This window comes from Echeneis naucrates, chromosome 24 (assembly GCF_900963305.1).
Source record: "Echeneis naucrates chromosome 24, fEcheNa1.1, whole genome shotgun sequence".
Classification (NCBI taxonomy): Eukaryota; Metazoa; Chordata; class Actinopteri; order Carangiformes; family Echeneidae; genus Echeneis; species Echeneis naucrates.
Genome location: NC_042534.1, coordinates 12850405 through 12873708, shown reverse-complemented (window position 1 = coordinate 12873708; position 23304 = coordinate 12850405). Strand labels below are relative to the sequence as shown.

At 42.5% G+C, this 23304-nt stretch overlaps 1 protein-coding gene across 5 annotated transcripts in view; it reads right to left on the bottom strand.

Annotated features, from left to right (window-relative positions):
- Positions 1–22023, bottom strand: part of runx2b (RUNX family transcription factor 2b) — a 38449-nt gene extending 16426 nt beyond the window's left edge. Inside the window, exons 1-5 of one of the 5 annotated variants that reach the window (XM_029495997.1) lie at positions 21838–22023; positions 21496–21619; positions 3901–4163; positions 2222–2378; positions 190–294 (exon numbers count right to left, since the gene is read on the bottom strand). In XM_029495997.1, coding sequence (XP_029351857.1) covers positions 190–294; positions 2222–2378; positions 3901–4163; positions 21496–21553 — 583 coding nt within the window. In that variant the 5' untranslated portion in view covers positions 21554–21619; positions 21838–22023. Of the gene's footprint in view, positions 1–189; positions 295–2221; positions 2379–3900; positions 4999–5271; positions 5645–21495; positions 21620–21837 lie in introns of those variants that run through there. The other 4 variants (XM_029495994.1, XM_029495996.1, XM_029495998.1 and 1 more) reach the window with 4 other exon arrangements.
- Positions 22024–23304: the final 1281 nt, after the last annotated feature.

Sequence of the window (23304 nt, the reverse complement as noted above, 5' to 3'; positions counted from 1 at the left end):
GAGATGCACTATTGGGAATTCCAGGATCCAGTTTTTCTGAAGCTTGACCAATACGAAGCACTAAAAGTAAGGACTTGTGAGCCCCCAAACATTTTAACAGTTGACTGGCCTAAACCTTTAAAGGCATTTAAAAGATGTAATATGTTGCATGCATGTTGCCACACTGTATTTACAAGCTTTTGTACTCACTCCTGGGCTCACGTGGTCCGTCCACGGTGACCTTTATGGCTCGGTGGTAAGTGGCCACTTGTGGTGGGTTGGTGAATACTGTGATTGTCAGCGTGAAGCTCTTGCCTGTGGTGACATCAAACAACATCAAATGACATGCCATCTGCAGACACAATGACCTGCATTCATTGCTAAACCATCCCTAAGTCACAAGTGTGGTTGTGATGACATAATAGCAAATACAAACTGGTGAAAATCGACTTTAAGGGGATTAACGACAGACAACATGTTTGAGGGGGTCTATTTAAGTTCTTTGGCAAAGTCTAAATGGAAGATTGACTGGAGGGGGCAATATCTTGTTATCCAAAATTTCTCCCTGTCTAACATAGTGTGAGTGGGCGAGAGGCATTTTAATAGTCACTTCCTTTCTCAATAATCCCCAGCAGTTGCTGCCTTGGGGTTGAGTGTGTGTCTGTGCAAAGGCGTACGGTCCTATGTGCATGTACGAGGAATGCTATGAATCAGAGTGCAACAGCCAAGTCAGCAACAGCACTCACGCCTGAGGTATGCAGGCGCATCACGTAACCATAACTACACACAGGAAACAGGAAGTGGGGGGCAGGTAGCTGCAGCAACTCATCGGAGCAGCTGTCCATTCAGGAGCAGCCATCTACCCGTGCATGTCCTCCCGTCTTCCGTTCCCAGCTGAAGCTGACTGTAAACAAGCCTTTCTCAGCAGCGATAAGTCAGGGAGATAGTAGATCACAGATGCAACAGGTGTTCCACATACCTGGTTTGAGGGGCATGTGGGTGAATCAGAGCTAGTGATCTACGATAAAACTGGGACTCATCTCCTTGTGCTTTCTGCCATCATTGCTTTTGCCATCTGCACCAGTGATCTAATTTGGCCTTGGTGTCAGCACTATTAAGCCTAATGATGTTCAATTAAAAGTATCCAATTGCGCTCTGTTAATTTTCCTACCTCCCCATGCAGTCATCGTACAGTGGTGCAATTTCAGCCCTACAACTATCAATCTTTGGCCATCACTGCCTGCTCTACACACCTCTTTATACATGCTTTTATCTAACATCATATCACTTTGCTATTTTTGAACTTATCGTTGTCATTGCAGGGTATTCATTTCAGACACCTCGTATTCTGATCTGCCCTGGCTCCTGTGTCACTTCCTGTGGCTAGATTCTATGTCACAGTTAAGGGACACACGCAAGACCTCTGTGGTGACACATCCAGTGACAGTGCCGCTTCTTCCCTATATACTTTATCACCATTCATCCTCTCTGAAGAAGCACTGCTTCCTGTCTTTTTGACAGTTACAACAGAGAAGGAAACCAAAAAGTGGTCGAGCAGCTGAAAACTCTCATCATCATCAACTTATCTTAGGTTGACAACTTTCTATGAGATTTGTTTCTATTAAATTTGGGGACAGAGCATATCCAAGATAACTTAGTGACATGATGGTAAATGATGCAAAGAGTTACTCCAGTGATGGCCGATATTTCGGGAATATCATTTGACCCAATAGTAGCATGCTCCTACCTCATTGCCTCACTGCCTGAGGATGCAGAGAGTGATCAGCTGAAGGACGGGAGCACCAGCCATGATGTCTATAAACCTGGCCTGAGCTGGGTCATGCGAGGTGACCAGTGAGTACAGATGAAAACAGGCCTCCACCTCATTATCAAAGCAATAACTTCTTAAGAGCAAATCCTTGTCTGACACACAACTGACACACATTCCAACTGTCCAACAAAGCCCGTGGCGTTAACAAAGATTATCTGGCTCCTCTGGGTTAAAAGATTAAAAATTTTTAAACAAAGGCCTCTCATTTTAAAGTGAAGCAAGCGGCAGCAACATGATTCACCACTCAGACTTTAGGAGACTGGTGGTGGGATTTGAGCCCAGAGTCAGAGAGATCATTATGTGGTTGCCACGTAGGGAATGTGACCACTAATCCACACCACTGAACCTAATAGCCCAGACTGAGTAGTGGTAATGTACAAGCAGAGGAGCACAGAGTGCTTCAGGCCTCACCTCTGCCACTGCGGCCCACGAAGCGAAGGTCGTTGAAGCGTGCTACCTGGTTTTTCATCACACCTGAGGCATTCCGCAGCTCTGCTGAGTAGTTTTCATCATTTCCTGCCATTACTGTGACAACAGTCCCATCAGGTATGTCTCCCAGAGCGACCACCTGTCAGGAGGCACAAAGGTCAATAAATTTGGATCACTGCTCTGGAGGAATACATACATTTCACACCACATTACTGTGGCAAAAACCACAGGTAACACGTAATGTTCGTCCATCTATATGTTTAATGTTTAAGAAAATTCAAAAAATGTGAATAAAAGATATTTCAATCAAGAAATTATATTCTTCTAGTTTAAAAGCCAAAATCTAACTGAATCAAAAATGACTTTGAATCTGTTTCACCAGTGAAAGAATTTATCGAGCTAATGTGACTGACTTGTTTTACATCATGCCATTCTCCAGCAAATGCTGATGATAAATGGATCTACTTTTATTCTCTCAAAGCAGTTTGATCACTATGAACGTGATTATGTGAATCACTTATCAAATACTTAATGCTCACACAGTAATACTAACAAAAGCAGCAAGACCTTGTGTTATCATTTAGATTCCTGGATGCAGATAAAAGAGCATGAGTAGGCCTAGAGAGCAGAAATAATTACAGAGCTGAAGTAATAAGAACAGTTAAATAACACATATATTTAAAAATGTGTCATATTTGATTTGAAGCCAGCCTAACAGCCACAATTTTCTCTCTGGTGTGTCTTTGAAGTTTCCTTTAAATAATTGATAGGTCTTCATAAGCTCCCATGATATTTCCCAGGAAAGGGCCTAAGATATATAATCAATTTCTCTTTAATGCATCTTAAAATACATCTTTGAGTGTCTGTTCATTTAAAGTTCTGTGGAACATGTGAAAGCTAATTAGAGTAATGCTTTACAATTATCAGTAATAGTTTCAATTACAAAAGAAAGTAGTGTGGGCTGGTGAGTGTGTGTGTGTATATATATATATATATATATATATATATATATATATACATATATATATATATATATATATATATATATATATATATATACACACACACACACCATATATATACATATATAGATATATGTATATATCTATATATGATAGTAATTACAAAGTATAGAAAATTGACATTAATTGTTTTGTCCTTATTATTCACAGATATTTTTTCTTGGGGGAGGGGGGGTTAAACAAGAAACAATTTCGCAATTTACTGTAAAGGCTGTTTGAATAAAAAAATGTAAAAAGTAAAAAAAAAAAAAAATACTACCTTTCCTCTCTTTGAAACATCTGGATACATTTAACTTTTTTTCTGGCCTTTTAACATGCAGGCATTTTCTGCATATAGTTTGTTCGTGAAGTGACATTAAAAACATCGCATCGACGTCCAATTTGTTATTTTTGTCATTTAAAAATGAACAACAACGAGAAACAGCAGTGGGCTGCTTTCTGTGATAAATACAGGTAGTCAAAGTCAAATGTGGCAGTAGGAAATAAATAACATAAAGCATAAAATAAAAAAAAAAGATCCAATAAAATTTTAGAAATTGCAGGGTATGAATATATATTGAAGTTGTCGGTTGTGTCTGTTGCGCTGCAGAGGATCACCCACCTTCTCCTCTCGCCGCGCAGATCTGAATGAGGACTCACCTTGAAGGCGACAGGCAGCGTCTTGTTGCACCGCCAGTGGGAGGGCAGGACCGAGCACAGAAAGTTGGGGCTGTCGGTCCGGACCAGCTCGGCCGGGTGGTCGGCGATGATCTCGGCCATGCTGCGGTTTTCGTGGGGACGCAGTCTTGGCACTGCCGCCGCTGCGTCCGGCTGGCCGCCCGGAGAGCTCACATCGTTCATCTTCCCTGGGACCGGCTGGAGGCTACTGGACGGCGGACTGAACCTCCGACTGGCGCTGGGATCTACGGGAATTCGCATCACAACAGCGTGGATTGTTAGGAAAAAAGTCTGTGGAAGCTCCTGTCTGTCTCTTTCTCTCTGACACACTCAGAGAGAGGAGCTCGGAGTGTGCGCCGCTGCTCGCTCAACCTCAGCGCGTCTGCCAATGGAAAATGGGACTCTGTGGAGCGAGCACCGCGACTCAAAACCCTCTCCACTACAAACTTTAGTGGGCGCCTTCAAACGACATAAAATATTACTTCTCCGGCAAGAAAAAACAAGCCTTGAAAACTTGATGATGTTTTAAATGACAAGTTTCTGTTTTTCAAACTTCTCGGTGGAAGGGTCCGTGCGCCATAACGCAGGCGTAGCTGCTCATGTGTGGATATAAATAACATCAAATAAATGTCCGAGCGCGTAATGGGTTATAGAGTTACAAAAAACAGAAGCGGCTCTAAAACGAACAGCCGCTCCCAGATGGTCAAAAAGTTTTTTGTCTGTCTTCCCTGAGTGAGTCAAAGTCAAAGCGCTGCTCCAGGTGCGTCATTGAAGTCTTTGTGCCAAACTGAAAGACTCCCTGAAAGCCCGCAGGCTATGTACACACACAAAAACGTTTTCAAAGTCAAAGGGATTAACTTTAACAATACTTAACAGAGCTATTTATAACGTCGCGACGCCTACACATTCTACTTATTTTTCTATAAAGTCTCTCTCTGGAGCCCGAGTTTTTCTATATAGGGTTAAAATGGTTGTTGAATCGGTGAAAAAAAGATCGCCGTGGAGGTGTAGGAGGCGGAAAAACGAATCCCGTTTTAGAAGCCGTAAATGTGGTTAGTGTTTGGAGGTCGGGGTTTCCCGTGCTCAGGCTTTTTGTGGTTTATATAGCTCAAGCGCCCAGCAATTATTGCACTGATGCGACTCCAACACGTGGTGTCTGGAGTCAGATCCATTCCCTCAGCCATAATCTATCACGCCTATATAGTCTACCGGACAGGTCTCAGTGTAACATCTATACTCTCAGGACACACACAATCACACACACGCACATAACAACCGGTGATCTGCGTTTGGCGCCCCGGTATCTCTCAGTTTATTCACAGTGGAGACCGTCCCGCAGCTCGCCGTACATACCGACATGTCACAGCTCTCCGGGACCGTCCGTGCGCTCCCCGCTGTGGAGGTGCTCATTTCCAGTCGGTGCGAACACGCACCGGCTCCATCGGTCCCGTGTTGTGTTACCACCGTGTTCCCCGACAGTACGCGCCTCACTGAGAGCGTCCACAGAGCCGAGCGCGGCTGAGAAGTGAACTCCCCTCCATAAGGTAGGAAGGAGCGAGTGAGTCACCGGAGAGCGCCGAGTCAGGTAGAGGAGCAGGGGTAGGGTTTCACTCGGTCGCAGGGGAGAGCTGTTGTGCAGGTGTACAGGTATTTTACTTTAACACGGGGCTGGAATTCATGTTCGTCCGCCCATGTGCTCGTTTCTTGTTTAACTAAAGGCGCCTTTTGGGGAAAAAATAAAGAAAGAAAAAAAAAAATCCCGCTTCATATAATCTGCTAAAGTTTTCACGTGGTTGCAATTTCTTTACCTTGAAGACAAACAAAATGGGGTTAAAAGATGAACTCCGGGGTGGTTTCAAAAGTGCGTAATGACGCACGACCTTTCACACGCACATCTGAAAACGACAGACTAAGTCCATTTACTGCATTAACACACAATTCTCAGACTATTTTACACCTCTTCTACGCCCAGTGTTCTTTTTTTTACTCTTCCATATTTATATAACAGCTGAGGTTACTTTGTAGATTAAAATTTAACTTATAAAAGCTATGACGAGTTTATAACATAGGCTATGATGTATTATCATATATTAAACTAACCAACAGCGTATGAAATTGTTCAAATTAACTCCATCTGGACCAGCTACAACCATAAAATGTTCGTTTTAGATTATTCCACCAGTAATAACAATAATAATACAATAATGTGATATAACAGTGTAACATTTCACATCTTTATTTTACTTATGTTCTTTTACTTATGTAAAGTATCTGTAAAGTACTTCTTCAACATGACAAAAGAATCTTGACAAACACGTTTCAAAACAGTTTTTCGGGATAAAATTTCTGGGGATTTTTGTATTAATGGTACTGTTATATTATTATATAATTGCACATTTGTTCTCTTTGCAGAAAATCAATTCAGATAAAGGAATTAAAATTTCATTTTGATTTCAGGGCTTGAATGTCCAGTATAGACAGTGGATGCTGCTCTGAAGGAAGACAGTGGGCCCTTCGTGTGTTTACTGTAGAGGGCATCATCTGCCCTGTCTGAGCTCTCTGAGAGACTCCAGTATCTTGGCCAACTCTCATCACCCACCCCACCCTCTGTCTCAATCATCCATCAGCCTCCTGATGAGTATTTCTGAGTGCCACATCACACCACAGCATGTGTGTAGCTACTCTGTATTCCTTTTTCTGTTTTTTTATTGCCGTGTCTTTAAGACAAAGGCCTTTGAAATCCTGGGCCTGTTTCAAAATAAAAGTGACTACTGGGAGGCACAGCTGTCTGGCTATTTGGGTCCTGTCAGGGCTTTTGCAGTTTATTTTTGCGCTGTAAAGTTGGATATAGCATAAGACAAAGAGGGTTTACTCACAGCACTGCAGCCTTAACTTGACTTCTTTTGTTTCATGTATGTACGTGGGTGTGCACATACATACATGTCTGCAAGCCTAAATGTGTGTGTATGTGTGTGAGGATGTGGGAGGGATATATATAAAGTCTGAAAGCACTGACACGCATCTGGCACCTCGTCATGTGGACAGGGAGGGGGGGAAAAAAAAAAAAAAAGAGTGATTGAGTTACACTTCCCCTCTGTGTGCCCCAAACACCAGAAATATGGTTCACATTGTCCAACATTCTCAAAGATCAGCTAACAACTCATGGATGGATAAATGTGAATAGTAGTAATTAAATCTGTAATAGCGATAAACATGGCCTTGAAGGAACCATGAAGCCAGTTATTCCAAAAGAATTAAGTTTCAGCTTCGATAGTATCATTTTTTTCTTAGCGCTCTATACACTTGGACTAATGTGGAAAACATCCTTAATGTTGTAGTGGAATCTAATTTAGGAAATGTTAGAGTTGAAATAATAACCAACCCTGGGTCAATTTCACATGATCAATTTGCTCAGGCTAAATATTTTGAATGCATATGTGTTTGACACTGTTTTTATTCAGGTTTGAAATTAATTTTCCTTGTAAAATAAAATCAATCAGTACATTCAGCTTGCCAGTCAGCTTCCACTTTTTTAAGCCGAACTAATCAGTCTTATTTTTTGCACCCTGTTATTGTCCCATCAGAGGCAGCAGCAGGAAGAAACTCTTGATTTTCCCAGCCCAATTCCAGCCCCGCACGCACGCACGCACACACACACACACACACACACACACACACACACACACACACACACACACACACACACACACACACACACACACACACACACACACACACACACACACACACACACACACACACCCCTCATAGCCCACACTCCAGACCCCAGTGTAGTCGTGACTTAAACCCTGACAAGCCCGGCTCATCAAAGAGTGTTTGTCCCATCTGACTCCGCTTTTCCTCCCTGTTGTACGTCCAGCATCTGTCTCCCAGCTCCCTACAGGATACAGGCCGTATTCATACGCTAAGGCCTGCTGTCTGGATCTCTGTCATCCAGAGGTGTAGGGTGACCTCTGAGTTTAAAGTCCGCTGTTTGATGTCCTGGAGATGTGAGGCAGACAGCGGCGAAGGCGTTAACGTGCCAAAATACGCCATTCAATCAAAAAGGACCACTTCCACTGCTGCAGTGTCCTGGATTTAACTCAGCTAGAAATCAACTTCTGATTAAAATCCATGCTGCATCTTTTATGCATTATTAGACTTTTAGGATATTTGACCGAACCTGTTCTGTATTAACAGACTTAATATCACATAGTAATGAATCTAGTGTAAAGCTGTTCATGTGGCTGCTGCTCGCCTGGTGCACAGCTGGATCGTCTCTCTCAGCTCTGGTATTATTCATCTACTGTGTTACACTGGCTTGGAGTCATTGCACAGTAGGAGAAGTCACTAACAGTGAAGAACCACAGTATACCACATTGAGCCGGATGTGCATTTTATGATTTATGGTAATATTGTATTTCTGCTGCTCAGTTTCAATTATTTGTTTTCAATAAAAATCAAACTCAGCTGACACTGACTAATTTTCCTGTCGAGATATCAAGCATGTAATAAAAGTTTCTGTTCTCAATCCCACTTGGAATGACAAAGATTGTGTGAACCACTAATATGTACACACACAGACACACAGAGCCACACGCTGTCTGTATGTTGTCAACAGGCTAACCATGTGAAATCTCTCTGTCAACTTCCTCACATCTCTTTTGCTCATTGACATGCACAAGCTCATTTATAATCACGATTATCAACACCTCTCTAACAAAGATCAGAAGGCGCGAGCACACATGTTCAATGTTGATGCACTGACAATCTGATGCAAAAGGTTCAGCGCAACACACCCAGAGCGCACGTTAACACTTATAGAAAAATAATGAAAACGCTGGTGAGAAACATTAATGTCCCTCCACACCACGCTTCCTCTTCTCGTCTTTTTTTCATAAGCACATGCTCTCATCCTTCAAGAGGAAAAGTACAGCCACTTAAGACTCAGGATTAAGGCTCCATTTCACAGTGGTGCATTTTTCAAGACACTTAATTATAGCTTTCTAGAGGAGCGCTGTGATGAGGCCCAGGCCTTTTCAGCACTAACGGGATGTTTCCATGTTTGGCGGCCCACCAGCCAACCCGCTTGCCAGCTAACCAGTCAGTGAGCCCACCAGGCTAGGCTGCAAACCAGCCTAATATTCAGTCTACTAGCCAATCAACCAACACAACCTGGAGAGTAGACACGCAGCCACCTATCTAGCCTGCCAACCAGTCAGTCAGTGAGACTTCTACTTGTAGCTGGCCAGCTGGGTATGTCAACTAGTGAACAAGCTAGCCAGCAGAGGATGACGACAGGCAGAAACCTTACTCCTCGTGACCTCATTGATAGAACCTCACCGACTCACATCCACGCACTGATCCCAGATCACAGCTAAGCTCTTAATGACTGTTTGTCACAGAGCCTGTGACATCACCGCGGACTGGTAGGACCAAGATGGCACGTTCTGCGGTGTGTATGTGTGTGTCTGAGTCTAAAAGCAACCATTCTCACAGAAGTTTATCCAAGTTTTGTGTTAGACTTGGAGAGCTGGGGCGGCTGTCCATGTGGAATTAAATGTATTTATACTGCAGCGATGAGAGATGAAGAATAAGTTTGTATGATATTTCACTCAGCTTTTGAAATGGAAGGGAACAACATGGAAAGAGATGTAGACAGGGGGTGGCTGCTCACCGCTTGTTGCAGGAGGGTAGAGAGGGAGGCAGGGTGGGAGGGAGGGGGGTATAAAGACAATTTCCTCTCTGCTCTTATTGCGCTGACTGTCTGCCGCCTACAGCCTTCATGGAGGTCCCTAATTGAGATCACTTGTACTTAAAAATAGGAACAAAAAAGGAACTTCTGTGGGCTGTTAGATGGAGAGGAGAAAATAAAGCAGTAATATGTGACGAAGGCTGCCATTAAAGAGTCCCAATGATAGATCTGAGCGACTGGAGCAGAGAGCTGAGAACTCTAACTGTGTCTGCCAGAGAACCTTCACATGTTGACGTGTCACACACCACCTGGTGTCATAGCACTAAAATTGTGCATGTGTATAAGAGTATTTGTAGTTTTCGTAGTTTGGTGGGAATGTGGCTCTTTGATGGGGAAGGATGACAGTGCCTGGGGTTGAGGCCAAAAACATGCCAAGAAGAGGGAGTTCAGTTTTTCCACTTTTTACTGCATCTGTATGTGTATGTTACATTTTCTCTATACATCACTGCAGCGGAATATCTTTATAATCAGACATATTTGGCTTCACTATTCTATGCAGCCTTTGTGCCATTAGATCTGCTACTATTAGTCCTTCACTTTAATTCAAACGTTCCACCAATCAAACCCTCCCTGGAGCAGCCTGTCCCAGACATAGCCCCAGAGTGTCCCTAAGGTGTGCTGGGTTTCCCTTCAAAACATCCATCACTCAATCAGGTCTGATTGTGCTATTAGTTTAACAATGAGTCCGCCTCCTTGAAGACTAGTTTGAAGGATTGACTTGGAGGAAACGCAGCATATCCAGGAGTGGTACCGGACCATGGCTGGGAACAGGAACCCTGTAAAGAGCGTTTTTCTTGGACTGAAACCCTCTGTAGGTGCTAAAGACAATACAGACACTAGGGCTAGGCCAACATTCCACTTTACACTTTTCCCTTCCTCTGTGTATTTCACTGGTCTACTTCCCCTCTGCAAACTAGCCGGCTAGTATCAAAATATTTATAGTACATCTGCAAGACATGCTGTTCTCATGTATCCAGGACCGTTAAGCCCTGTGTTCATTATGCGAGGTAAAACTAATACCAGATTTATAGGGGGAGATTTCTCTCTGTTCTCCCTGTCCTTGTAGTACCATTGAGGATGATTTATGTGAGGTAAAGATGCAAAGGCGTGATAGATAGAGTGACTACAGTGTGAGAGACAGACAGGCAGCGGCCCAGACTCACACTCACAGGGGGGCTATCGGTTAACACTTGCCCATTTCCACCGCCCCTGTTCAAGATTGGAGGAAGTCGAGGAAGAAGAAGGCCAACAGGGATAGAAAGGAAGAAGACAGGAGACAAGGATATATGTACATAAATTCGTGGTGACGGGGGGAGAAATGTCCAGGTGCACTTGGTCCAAATCGATGTAAGCAACAGTAGAAGAGGAACATATGGAGTGGAAAAAAAGTCTGTCATGGATGCTCAATTGCACACAGACATAAACATTTAACCAAAGACAAAGTAAACCCATGCCTGGAAAAATACCATATACATTTTTTGTCTTGGTACAGTTAAATGCAGTATATATGCCATCGGTTTTGCTTGGCCATCTTCTCAGAAAGCATATCATGAATGGTTTTTACTCAACGCAAGTGAGCTACTCATGAAAAAGTGTGCATTGCGGCTCCATTTCTGGGCGGTAATCAGCATCAAAGATGACAGTCAATTGAGTGAATATATCCTGCACCAAGACAGCAGCCAATCAGATAAACAGGAAATGAAAAAACAGAACTGGACAGGCAACGTGACCATTTACAGGACTGGGCGTGCATCAAGAAACAGGACTCAACTTCCGAGGGTTTGGATCTTGCTCTCTTTTTCTTTTTCCTGTTCTCTTCCTGATCACAGTCCAGCTGGGAGTTGCTCCAAAACACTCAGCCTGAACTCTGCAACCTGGAGCCATACTTATTAGATCGAATTCCAAACCATTCAGACGTCAAAACGGCCCCAGGACGCCTTGGCTGGTGAAAATTTTGAGAGGCCTTACATGTAGCATCGGATGCTCTGTCAGCTGAACGAGTTAACAAATTAAGTTTAGAGTGTCATGGCTGAGACAGCTCACACAGAGATGGGCCTATGCCTAAAACCTTTTGCCTAAAGCCTGTAATTATACTGTGCCTATAAGGCCACTGGTCAGAAATGACTCACAACAGTGGGGAGTAGAGGGGGAGAAAAGATGGAGTTCACTTTCATAGCCTCCAGCCTGTCCTCAAACCAAATCAATTCCAGTTGTCTTTAGACGAGGGCTCAATGAAAGAAAACATCATGAAAGGAAAACATGATTTCACAGAATATAAATGACTATTGTCTGATTATTTGACCTATGACCCTGTATTTTCCACACACTCAGAACTTGCTTGTTATTTGAGGACAGGGCCTTGTCATGCTATGTCTGCTCTGCCCCTCACTGAGACGCAGATGACGCCAACTTTATAGTGCCTAGATTGAGTCCTGAACAGGGAGACTCATCAACTGCTGGATCCCACAGGGAACATCAATTATGTTGTGAAATGCTGTCCTTCCAATACAATCTATTCTGTGGTGTTGCATTATGGTAAAATTGAGAATTTGAATGTCACACACATTCACAAAGCAAAAAATCTCTGGCATCGGGCCTGTTGGGATGTGGTCTCGGGCTGACAATTAAATTGTCCACTTACAATATACAATCATGCTGGAAGCACATGATTTATGGCAAGTATTTTCACAAGAACTGATCATCTTAAATGTTTTAACTGGGTTTTATGGCATCATAGCTCACTCTGATATGTTCTTGCATTCTTGAGGGGCTCGATACTGTTCCCAGTGGTGGCAGATCTCGTTCATAGACAACTAAAGAAGCTCTAAACAATCTAATATCCTCTATCTATGTTGAAGTAATCATACTCCAAAATAAGTCTCTTTTAGCAACTTTCCAGCTAAGGATGCAGGTTCTTGACCTGTAACAATCAATGATCTTTCAAGCTAAAGCAAAGCAACTTTTACTGTGTAGAAACCCTAAAAATATAAAACAGGTATACAGGGTTAAGGGCTATAAACATTAGCCCTGTGTTTGCATTGCAAGGGTTTCTTTTTCATCAGTAATCGCCACACACTGTGAGCCTGATGATTGGGTAATATTTATGATGAGCCCTCAGGGTGTGCTTCCCTCTTAGTCTCTCTAATGTCTATAAAATCTTTTACCCTCGGCTCAACTGCAGTGCAGACAAGGTCCCATTAGAACCTGATTGTATATGTGTGTTTTAACTATGCCTCTATAGTGCCTTTAATGTGCAGAGGTCATGTGCATATGTGCGCATTATGTATGTGAAGTGGGTGTGCATGTACAGTATGTATGTGTGTACTGCAGTAAAGGGGCTGGCTCTCAGACTTTGGTTAACCAGACTATAATTTGGAGGCCCGGTGAAGACTCCCAGCAGCCTCTCACTGTTTGTTTACCAGAGAGACCAACTCTACTGTTTCTGCTGCATCTGCAGGGTCCTGCAGGAAAAGGGCGGGTACTTCTGTCTGGCTATGTGTGCATGAGTATGTGTGTAGGTATAATCATGTCTGTAATGCATCACGTGAAAAAGACGGTTTATAACATTGGTAGAGATACATTTTTCTGTGGGTAAAGACCAGTTCAACCATATAGTTCCTTCATTTAGCATATTTTCTAAAGGGCTTTGTTTCTTACCAGTGCTTCCAATTAAGCAAGAGAACTCTGACATCTCTCGTTCGCTTATTTTTCTCACGCATCTTTAAGCGACAGTAAATCAAAGCAGCAGTATACATACACCACCCTTCCTCTCATGAAATGGTAGCTTTGCCATAAATAAGAAAACAAAAAGAGCCCAATTTCACAAAAACACTCTTGCATTAAAAAGTGTTTGTCAGCAAAAAATGACTGCTATTTTTGTTTGTGCCAAGTGTAATTCTCCTGAGAATAAACTGCTTGCGTTCTGTCCCAATTGGGCTTTTTTTTTTTTTTTCAATTCTCCTCCCAAGCAAGAATACAAAGAAAACAATACAATTCAAAAGGCTGGAGCTCCCAGCCTGTCATTTAGCTGTAACTTTGAATTGTCTTTGCTCTGCGTGAGCTGTTTTCCTTCTCATACACAGACACAATCACACACACACACACACACACACACATATATAGACACATTCAGAGAGAGAGAGAGAAAGAGAATTGTTGCAGCATCCTAAAATTCCATCATGAGAGAGGAAGAAAGACAGAGGAGGGGGAGAGGAACTTTCAAAATCACTCTAATAAAATATTCCTGCTCCTCTGGGATCCTCCTTTGCTCATTCAGCATCAGGAGAAGTGAAGTGGAAAAGACCCGTTATTGGTCTCTGTCCAAAAAGGAGGAGAGAAAAGAGAGAGAGAGACCTATTTCCTCTGGGGAAAAGCAGAGAATAGAATGAACAGCGCAACAGTTGAAGGAAAACTTTTAACTGCGACAACAAAATGAACTACAGACGACTGTAAGAGGGCAGCTGTCTGGATGAGTGACAGGATTCAGCTGCAGACTGAAAGCCCGCTCTAGTGACGATCAGACACCGCGTACGTATATGGACTTTGATCACACAGAGCTGCTTGTTGGAGCGCCATGATTGGATTGAATATGTGTAAACTGGCACAGCTCAGGGATCAACATAAAACACAACAGCTACAAGTTCTCAAAAGAAGCCTGCCCCAGTGACAGAGAAGAGCTTTGAAACATCCTGAAATGTAACGTCAAGGATTTTGCACTTTTATAACGTTGCTGCAGCAGCTTAAATGTTCAAAACTTTTCTTTTCTTCACAGTTGCACCAATGTTTGGAATCCTGCAAAGTTGTATAACTTTATATAAGCTGCTTCAACTTTAGATCAAGCGCCTATATGCTGATATATCATTAATGTACTTATGTCTTATTTTAATGTTAGCGTGCTTGTCAAGGACTATCACTCTTCATACATAGCTTTTTTAATACTTAACGCCATGCTTAAGAATACAACACATTTGTTATTATTTAAAATATGTATTGATATGAAAGATAATGTTTGATGTATATTTATAGATAATTTTTGCATTTTCCGAGTGCTCCATTGGAAAATGTTAAGATATATTTCCAAATCATATTATATATCTAGTATTTTCACCTTAACAAAAGACTTTTGGATTCCGCATCAGAATGTTTGGCTCCCCTTATACAGCATTAAAGTCTTATTCCAATAATAGTTAATAATTAAATAAGTATTTCTTTATTAATACTTAGCCTTCACTGTCCAGCAAACTACACCCACATTGATGAAGGCCAAGCGATGCAACCAAATGCCTCCAGAGAATAATTTATTTCCAAGAACAGACTTTCAAGGTCATGTCTTCATTTTCAAAAAGATTGATTTCTATTTGTGCAGAGATGATAGTTAATCAATGCAAATGTGGTTACGTATAACTAAAGCTGTGTGGTACTAAACTATGAGAAAAACTACAATTGTTGCACAAAAATATAATACAAAGAAGACACGCATGTGAGTTTTGGTATATATATTTATATGGTCTCAATCTCTCTCTCTCTTTCAGCACCTTTACAAATAAGAACTACCATTCCAAGCTCCCTTCCTCTCCCAAGAGACTTGTCAATATCAGCTACACACACCATACAAAGTTCAAAGACTAGCATCCCACTACACACACCTACGCACACTCTCCTGGCCCCTTTTGTATCTCTGGGGAATATTTAATTTCAGCAGTCTGTGCACGATGTGTGTGTGTGTGCGCTGCAGGTGGTGCAGGCCTGGTGACTCTGATTATTGTGGTGACCAAAGCAATGCCGCCCTGTAACATTTGTCATCACCCTTTTCCTGAAAGTGTGGGTGGGATGGGAAGGATGAAGCAAGGACATAAAGGGAAGGAGAAGGCGGAAGGAAAGGGAAGAAGGGAAAAGAGGAGGTTAGATGATGGTAAATGGCCGCCCCCGCAGTGCCATATGGGAGGTGGCTCAAAAGTCATAGGTCTTGTGTTGCTCTTACTAAATGCCTCATGTACGCAAACTGATCCTTCCTTTTGTATCATATCTCTTCCGCTTTCTCACTTACTTTTGACTTTTTTTCTCATGCTTAATTTTCTTACATTTTATCCCCTACTCTCATGTTTAAGAATATTTGTACGATGTCTATCTCCTGCAAAAAACCCCCACAAACTTTCAGGGTTGTCAGGCCACGATGAAAGGTTTGTGTGGGTGTTGTCAAGTGGGTGGGCACTCAGATTTTCAGGTGTATTTGATCTGTTGTGTTCACACCTCAGCGCTGGCAGGGGGCCCTACGGTGTGGGCAGGTAATTTGAGCAAATTAGGAGATGGGGCCGGTGTGTTATTAATGACAGCCCATACCCTCCACTGCACGATCACCTATTGTTCCCTCCTCTGCACACACCTTTCTTTTCTTCCGCTCCGAGTCCCCTCATCCCATCTGTGCCTCCTGCTCAACACCCACCCAGAGCCCCTCTAAAGGCTCAGCTCAGTGTATGGAATTCAACCCCCCCCTACACACACACACACGGTGCACATGGGACGGGGGCGGCAGGAGGGGGGATTGGTTCCAGGTGCCAGTTTGAGTGAGAGCATTAATCAAGCAGACAGATCTCTCTGTCACAGACACCTTTAGTGTGTGCATGCACGCGCACACACACAGAGTATACACACACAGCGCTGTACATCTATACTATTACTAGGTTTCCAAAGTAGTAGCTACACTGTCATTACTCCATGGCTTCTTGCCAAACAGATCAGAAATAAGAAATACCAAATTTATTCACATTTTTCAAATGTGGGCCAAGAGCCTTGAGACAAAGTAAGTGCTAATACTGATGTCTGAAGACATCTATGTGCTACTTGTGTTGTGTACTTGTCCCCTTAGACGGCACCTTCAATCTGCTGCCAAGCTATTGATCACAGTGAAAGCTCAGTGTGACTCTTTGATGCTCTTTCACTCATCTTGTATCACCTTCTCCTCAAAAATGTTACAAAATCTTACTCTTCTATATTTACATTTTGGCACTTTATGTGTTACAATTAACATGCACAACATGGACTGCTCTTTCCATGACCTGCTAGTAAGTAGGTTTATATATATTTGGGAGTCCGGCCTGAGTCAGAGGGGATACTGCATACCTTTAAGATTAAACTAACAAGGAAAAACCTTCCCTTTTCTCCGTGCATGGGGCAGAACAGGTACAGCCTTGTGTAGGTGCTGTGGTCGTGCTCTCACTCACATCGTTACAGGCCGAACCCAAACATCCAGGAGGCTCAACACTCCATATTTCCCCCTTATAGAAACATGGAGAGTGGAAGCGAAGCTGCCTTGGCTGTTTCGCAGGTCAGCAAGGGAACGATAAACAATGTTCTTCAGGTTTTCTGTGGTTTGAATTTGCTGTATCGGCTTTGCTTAAAGACATCTCCTGACTTAATACTGAAAATAAAACCTGAACGGCGAAACACAAGTATAGAAAAGAAGGACATGAAACAGAGAGAGAAGAGGGAACGAAGTATATGAATCTGGGTTATAATACTGGTGTTCTGTTTCATTAGGCCGAACTGTTTCCAAGATAGACCAATTTTCAAAGTGTTAGGTGGTTACTTCCTCTCTGAGGGCTTATATCGGATAACAGTAATTCACCCAGCATGATGCAATTGAAATGGATGAAGGGCTGCAGGATCTTGTTAAGTGAGAAAATAGCACAGCGCTGCATTAAAAGCTTCACTGGTTAACACAACAGCATTAAGCTACCAGGTAATTATGGTGGCATCAAAAATTCTAGCTATGCATGGCACAAGTTTGCAGAGCTATCTGAAAATACACACTAATTTGACTTGTATCCCAAACAAACATTGTGAAGATATCAAACATTTGCATTGATTTATGAGAAAACTGAGCTTACTTAATAACCAGAGATGTAAGCATTAACAGTGTTTAAAAAATAGATTTTATCACTCCCTTGAGAAGACTGTTTTGAGTCTTTTATCAACACTTTAAACAGGCAGAAACCTACAGTAAGCACAGTCAGTTGGCAAGTTGCCTTGTCATAACAGTGTAATTAGCCCCGCAGCTACTGAATATGAGGATAAAACAAGAGATAATACACAGTGCCTTGTGAGTATTTACACTCAACTCTCCGTTTGTTGTTGCAGTCTCCATATTACAGGAGAAGATGTAATCTCACTCCTTTCCTTGCATGTTTCAATAAGTCTCCACTGCTTAATTTGGAAGGAGGAGAAGCAGATATTGTATCTGAATCAGTAACTCAGAGAGAAGAAAATTTGCCACTTTAAAAGACAGTAGATATATTAAAAAAACAAAAAACAAACCAGGGTTAGGGTTTCTCTTGTTTTCCAAAAAACGCAACACTCCTTTTCTTTGATACACTGATTGAATTTTGTATTTCTTATAAAACTTCATTTCAAGACCATGGAAATACCTCTGACGGCTGAAGGAAAAACACACATAGTTTTCTCCAAAGTCTTCACATCTTCAGCAGTGGGAAAAGCGTATTCCAGGCCATTAAAATCACAGGTTATAGTGTTCCCAAGACACTCTCATTTAGGCCCTAATAACTGCCTACAGCCTATTTAGGACCATAATCAACCCACCATTCAGTCTCACTACATTTGAGGGAAAATACAGACCAATTAATCTATCTTTGATTAAACACTGATCACATTAACACTTCACCTCTCTGATTACCCTCAGGAATTATGTAGACTCATGTGAACCTCCAGCACTAATAAGTCCTAATAGCTGGTACAGTTCGCAAACACACACAGCACCATTTTACTCCATCAGTATGACCCTGCTGGGATTAAATAACATGTTTGCCTCAGAGGTACAATTAAGCATCGCTAAATAGAGTTCTTTTGAGCCTGGAGTTAAGGGAAGAGTCTTCTTTGCACAGTAGCAGTCAGTGAAGCGCTTTTTCCCCCTGGCTTTTTCAAATTACCTATTGATGAGTGGGCTTCATGTCTCCCCCTCGCTGAGGCGGGGGGTAAGAGGAGGGGAGGATGTCTGGTTCACTTTTAAGATGTCTCCAAGAAGCAGGCCTGTGGTTAGATCTAAAGCAACACTTATGCAACAGAAGCTGCCTTTCTCAAATACATATATGGTTTCCCTGCAAATTATCTGAGATTTTCTTTGGGGAAAGTTTTCCGCCTGGAGTTTTCAGATATTTACCCACATCGACCCGCTTTTCTTTTGATCGTGTTGATTTTCTTCTGTCTGTATAAGCACTTTTTTTTTCTCTCCTGTAACTGCACAACTATACTGAACAATAATTGCTCCCATGACTTAATTGTCTATATGTAATTAAGTTTGTAATAGAGAAAATAGGCACTTAAATGTTCCCCAGAGAGGCAAGGCGGTTGAGTGGGTGCCACACATGTTGAAGATTATTCTGCTCTACCCATCAGATCTGCCAGTATTAAGAGTTATAAAAAATGTATTTGAGGCAATTAAAATGAAAATTCCTTGATGTAAATGCCAAAACAAATTTTAATGAGCTCCCTTCTCTCAATTAGGAAGATCTGCCTGCTCCCTCAAGTTGGCTCAATTTATTGCTGGGAATGTGACTTTAGCTCTAAATTAAAAATGTCCTTAAATACAAATCTAAATACGGGATGGAGTAATGTGGCTTTCTAACTAAGAAAACAGTATTTTGCAACTCGTGTCCTCAGAAAACAGACGCCAGACAAAATGATCCAGGAGAAACATAAAACCAGAGGGGTTTGAAAAAAATATATAAAACATTTAAAAACAACACAAAATGCTTAGTTAAATCTTCTTTTTGTCTTCACAATAGATTTAAGATGAACAGATATAAATATCTGTATTATATCTAGCTATTGTTAAATAATAATTTGATCCTGCTTCAGTTGGATGGACTTGAGAAATCGAACTAATCAGACTGAAGATCAACCTCTTTTTGTCTCATCAAAACAAAAATGCTTAAGATGCCGTTGCTAATTTTCACCAGCCCTGATACAGTACAGCCCACTCTATTTATTTATCCTAAATTAGAAATACAACAGAAAGCACTGGTGGTCTTGCAAAATCACATTGCGGTGTCAAGGGGACTTTTTGTGGTTGCACTGACAGATTTACTACCCAGATGTTCACAAACAGGGGCAACATCAATGGGCTGCAGCACTGTGTCATTCACCAATACTGAACACAAGAATCGATGGTTATCTTCCCTCTGAGTGACTCCACCTGAACATCTGCACACATCTGCTCTCCTCTCTAACTCTACTACAGCATGCTTTTAATTTCCTGTTGCGCTGCTCTGCTCCTATCCTGTGCTCCGACCCCAGAGACACAGCAAGAGGTCAGGGGGTTAACATGGTAATAGGTGGTGGTGATTGGTAGAAGACGCTCACTCTCTCCCGGCTTTCAGAGCATATTAGGAGCCACCGTGCTTCTGTGTGGAACGGGAGCCCTGAACAGCTGTGTCTGACCACGAAGCGACTTCTTAAAAACATCTTTTAAACATTTGATTTGGACAGCGGAGCGGAGGCTATGGAGCGAGGCAGAGAGAGAGAGGGGAGGGGAGGGCAGGAGTTGGTGGTGGGTCTATTAAACTCAGCCTGTCTATTCCTTGTGTCGCACGGGAATGAAAATGTTTGTTTAAATTGAGAAATTCGTCTGGTAAACCTAAAATATCATTTATTTTGCTGATTAAATTAGATTGTGTAAAGGAGTTGTCACAGTAGAATATGGCAAAACCAAAACAGAGGCTGCACACTGGAACATCCATGTTGGTCTTCACAGGTAATTGAAAATAATAAAGTTGACAATGCTACTGTTCACAGCTCTTGAATCAATTGTGGTCTTACTTCTTATTGATCCTCCCTGCTAGCTAAGGAGGATGTTTAGTATGAATAAATATGACAATTAAATCCAATTGCAAAGTGTAATTGTGCAATACTATGTAAATATAAATATTTTTATTGGAAAAAAAAAAAAAAAAAAAGCCTTCAGGGGGGTTTTTGCAACATGTACACACCAATCACAGCAGAGACTATAATTCCCTCAACAAAACTGTTTCTTATTTTCTAGACTCAAATTAAGTATTACAATGCTTGAATTCTAAACTTATAAAATGGAGGTCGACTTGGAACAACTTCTTGTTAAAGTGGATTTATGTCTGTCGATTAAATGCTCTCTGGAGGCTGCAGAAATCGGCATGGATTAATTAATGACAGCAGTGCCACTGAACAATTTCAGGAAGCGATTACAGACCTTTCTTGGCAAACTAATCAATACTTCTTCCCTACACACAACGGAGACACCCAACACACACAATCCAGTAATCCCCACATCTTGTTTCAATGCTCGACTGTAAACTCTCTTGTGCAGTGTCTGTTTACGTTTGTCAAAAATATCACCCATGCTTTTGTTTTTCGTTCCGCAATGGCATCGCTTTGTAAATCTAAGGGTACGTTGCACAAACATGTCATCTCCCTGTTAGAGAAATATTTATAAACATCACATAGAGTAAATACTGGAATCTCTAAATGTGGAGAGGCTTTTTTTTTTTTTTTGGTTGTTGTTGTATTTGTGCACCACAAAAAGCCGTGATGGTAGCTGGGTCTTTCTTCCACCACAAAATCTTGGACGATGATGGCAAGGTACTCAGTGACCTCAACTGATCCCCTTCACTCATCTGGACCCAAATCCTTCAATCAAATCCAAAATCCTTGCCCCCTTTACCAAAACCCCCCCATTCTTCTATCCAAACCTCAACACCTGACCCCGAGTCCTCCCCGTGACCCAAGCCCCTAACCCAACTGCAGACAACAACAGGGACCAGCAAAGCAGTACTCACCCCAGAAGAAGTTTTGTTGACATGGTGTCACTGTGCTGAAAAGGCTGTTAGATGCCATAGCTGCCTCTGGTTGCAGCAAGCCCCACTTTTGTTCCTCTGTGGTTTCCGTGACCCTTGACACGTCCTAAACCAAGAGTACGAAGCATGTCATGAAAAAAAAAAAAAAAATGGAAAAGCCATCCACAAGACATGCTTTTACGTATCAACTATTTGGATGACCACAAGTAACAACCAGGTCTGGTTTTATAGAGAAAAAAATTGCAGAGGCAAATATCGCTTTTGCGGATAGATCAGATGGTGTCGGACTTGCTTGCTTGGCGAGTGTGGTTGGAACGTACTTACTCGCTTAGCGCCGTCCTTGTGACTGGTGCTGGCCCGCGACGATTAACCATTTACACTCCAGGTCGCCCTCAAACACCAACCCCGAGCCGCACGTCTGTGGTTCTGTGGTTGTTTGGGAGGCGAGCAGAGCCCTCACACAACCCAAAAGGCACCAGCTTTAAAACTCGTCTCTTTCCTGCCCTCCATGTGCCGTCACTGGAGAGCCTGGGTCACATGCCCTCTGACGTCATCACGGCACAGCAATTGAGTGGGACAGCCTACCGTTGTGGCTTTCTTCCCTCTCCTCTCCTCTCCTCTCCACGGACTTTTTTCTCTCTTCTCTGGCTCCCCTCCTTCTCTTGCGCGTGGTTCGACAGTGCTTCCAAGCTCTCTAGGGGATCTGGGTCTGACGCTCCCATGAGTCAGGAGGCTTCAGTGGGGGCAGCTTGTTCAACCGCCCATGCCCCCTGAGCATATGGAGAACAGCGCTCTCTCTTTACTCTCCCTTCACTCTTTGACCGCCTGTGCCCCCCCTTCTCTCTGTCTCTCTGACTTTGCTGCTCCTTCCCTCAACTCCTCTAACAGGCTGCTGTGCTGCTCCTGTCTGCCTCTGAGCAGGGAGAGCTGAGCTTGGTAAGATTTGAGGGTGTGAGTGAGGAGCGAATGGCTGGCAGCGTGAGACTGGGTGTGTAAGCGTGTGTGTGTTTGTATGTGTATGCATGTGCAGCTGAGAGAATGAGGGAAGAGAGGGAGGCTGGTTGAGTGAAAGCGGTGTGAATGCAGCTTATGTCGGAGGAGTTGTTTTAGTGACACTTTTTGCAGCCTGAGTTTGTTTTCTTTCTCCCCTTTCACTCTTTATGCCGCTGTTTCATAGACAGTAATCTTGTTATTGTGCTATTACTGTAATAACTGCATGTGTGCATGCAAGCCTGTGCTGAGCTTTAAATGGCTCCCATAGACACAGGCGATTCCTGTAAGAGGCCGTAAATCATGGCCACCTGTCTTCTGTGTGAAAGAAATGCCTGCTCACGGTTACTTTAATGCACACTATAATACAGACACGCTCCAAGAATGGCCTGCCAACATCTACTGCAAAGCAGGCAACTCATGACAATCAAAGATGAATCATCACACTCTCTCACACAAATTCCCACATTTGCACATTCAGTACACACCCTCACAGGTCCCAGCACAGCATCCCAGCTCATCGTTGATTAGCGATCACAGATGTTTGTTACAACAGGTCAAAAACAGAAGAGTTTAACAGATAACAAGAAGTTATGTGTTGAATGATGCTGGGAGTTTGGCCGTTGTTGAAAGGGTTTGGGTCTAAATCATCGGACACTAGCCAGCGTGTAAGCATGACAAAACAGAAAACAGGAAACAGAGAAACTGGTCTAGGCCGTTATGTCAGTGGACACAAAATTTTAAGTCTGTTTTAATTTGCCTAAATTGATCACTCAGTTAGAGCTGGCGATATGAAGAGAT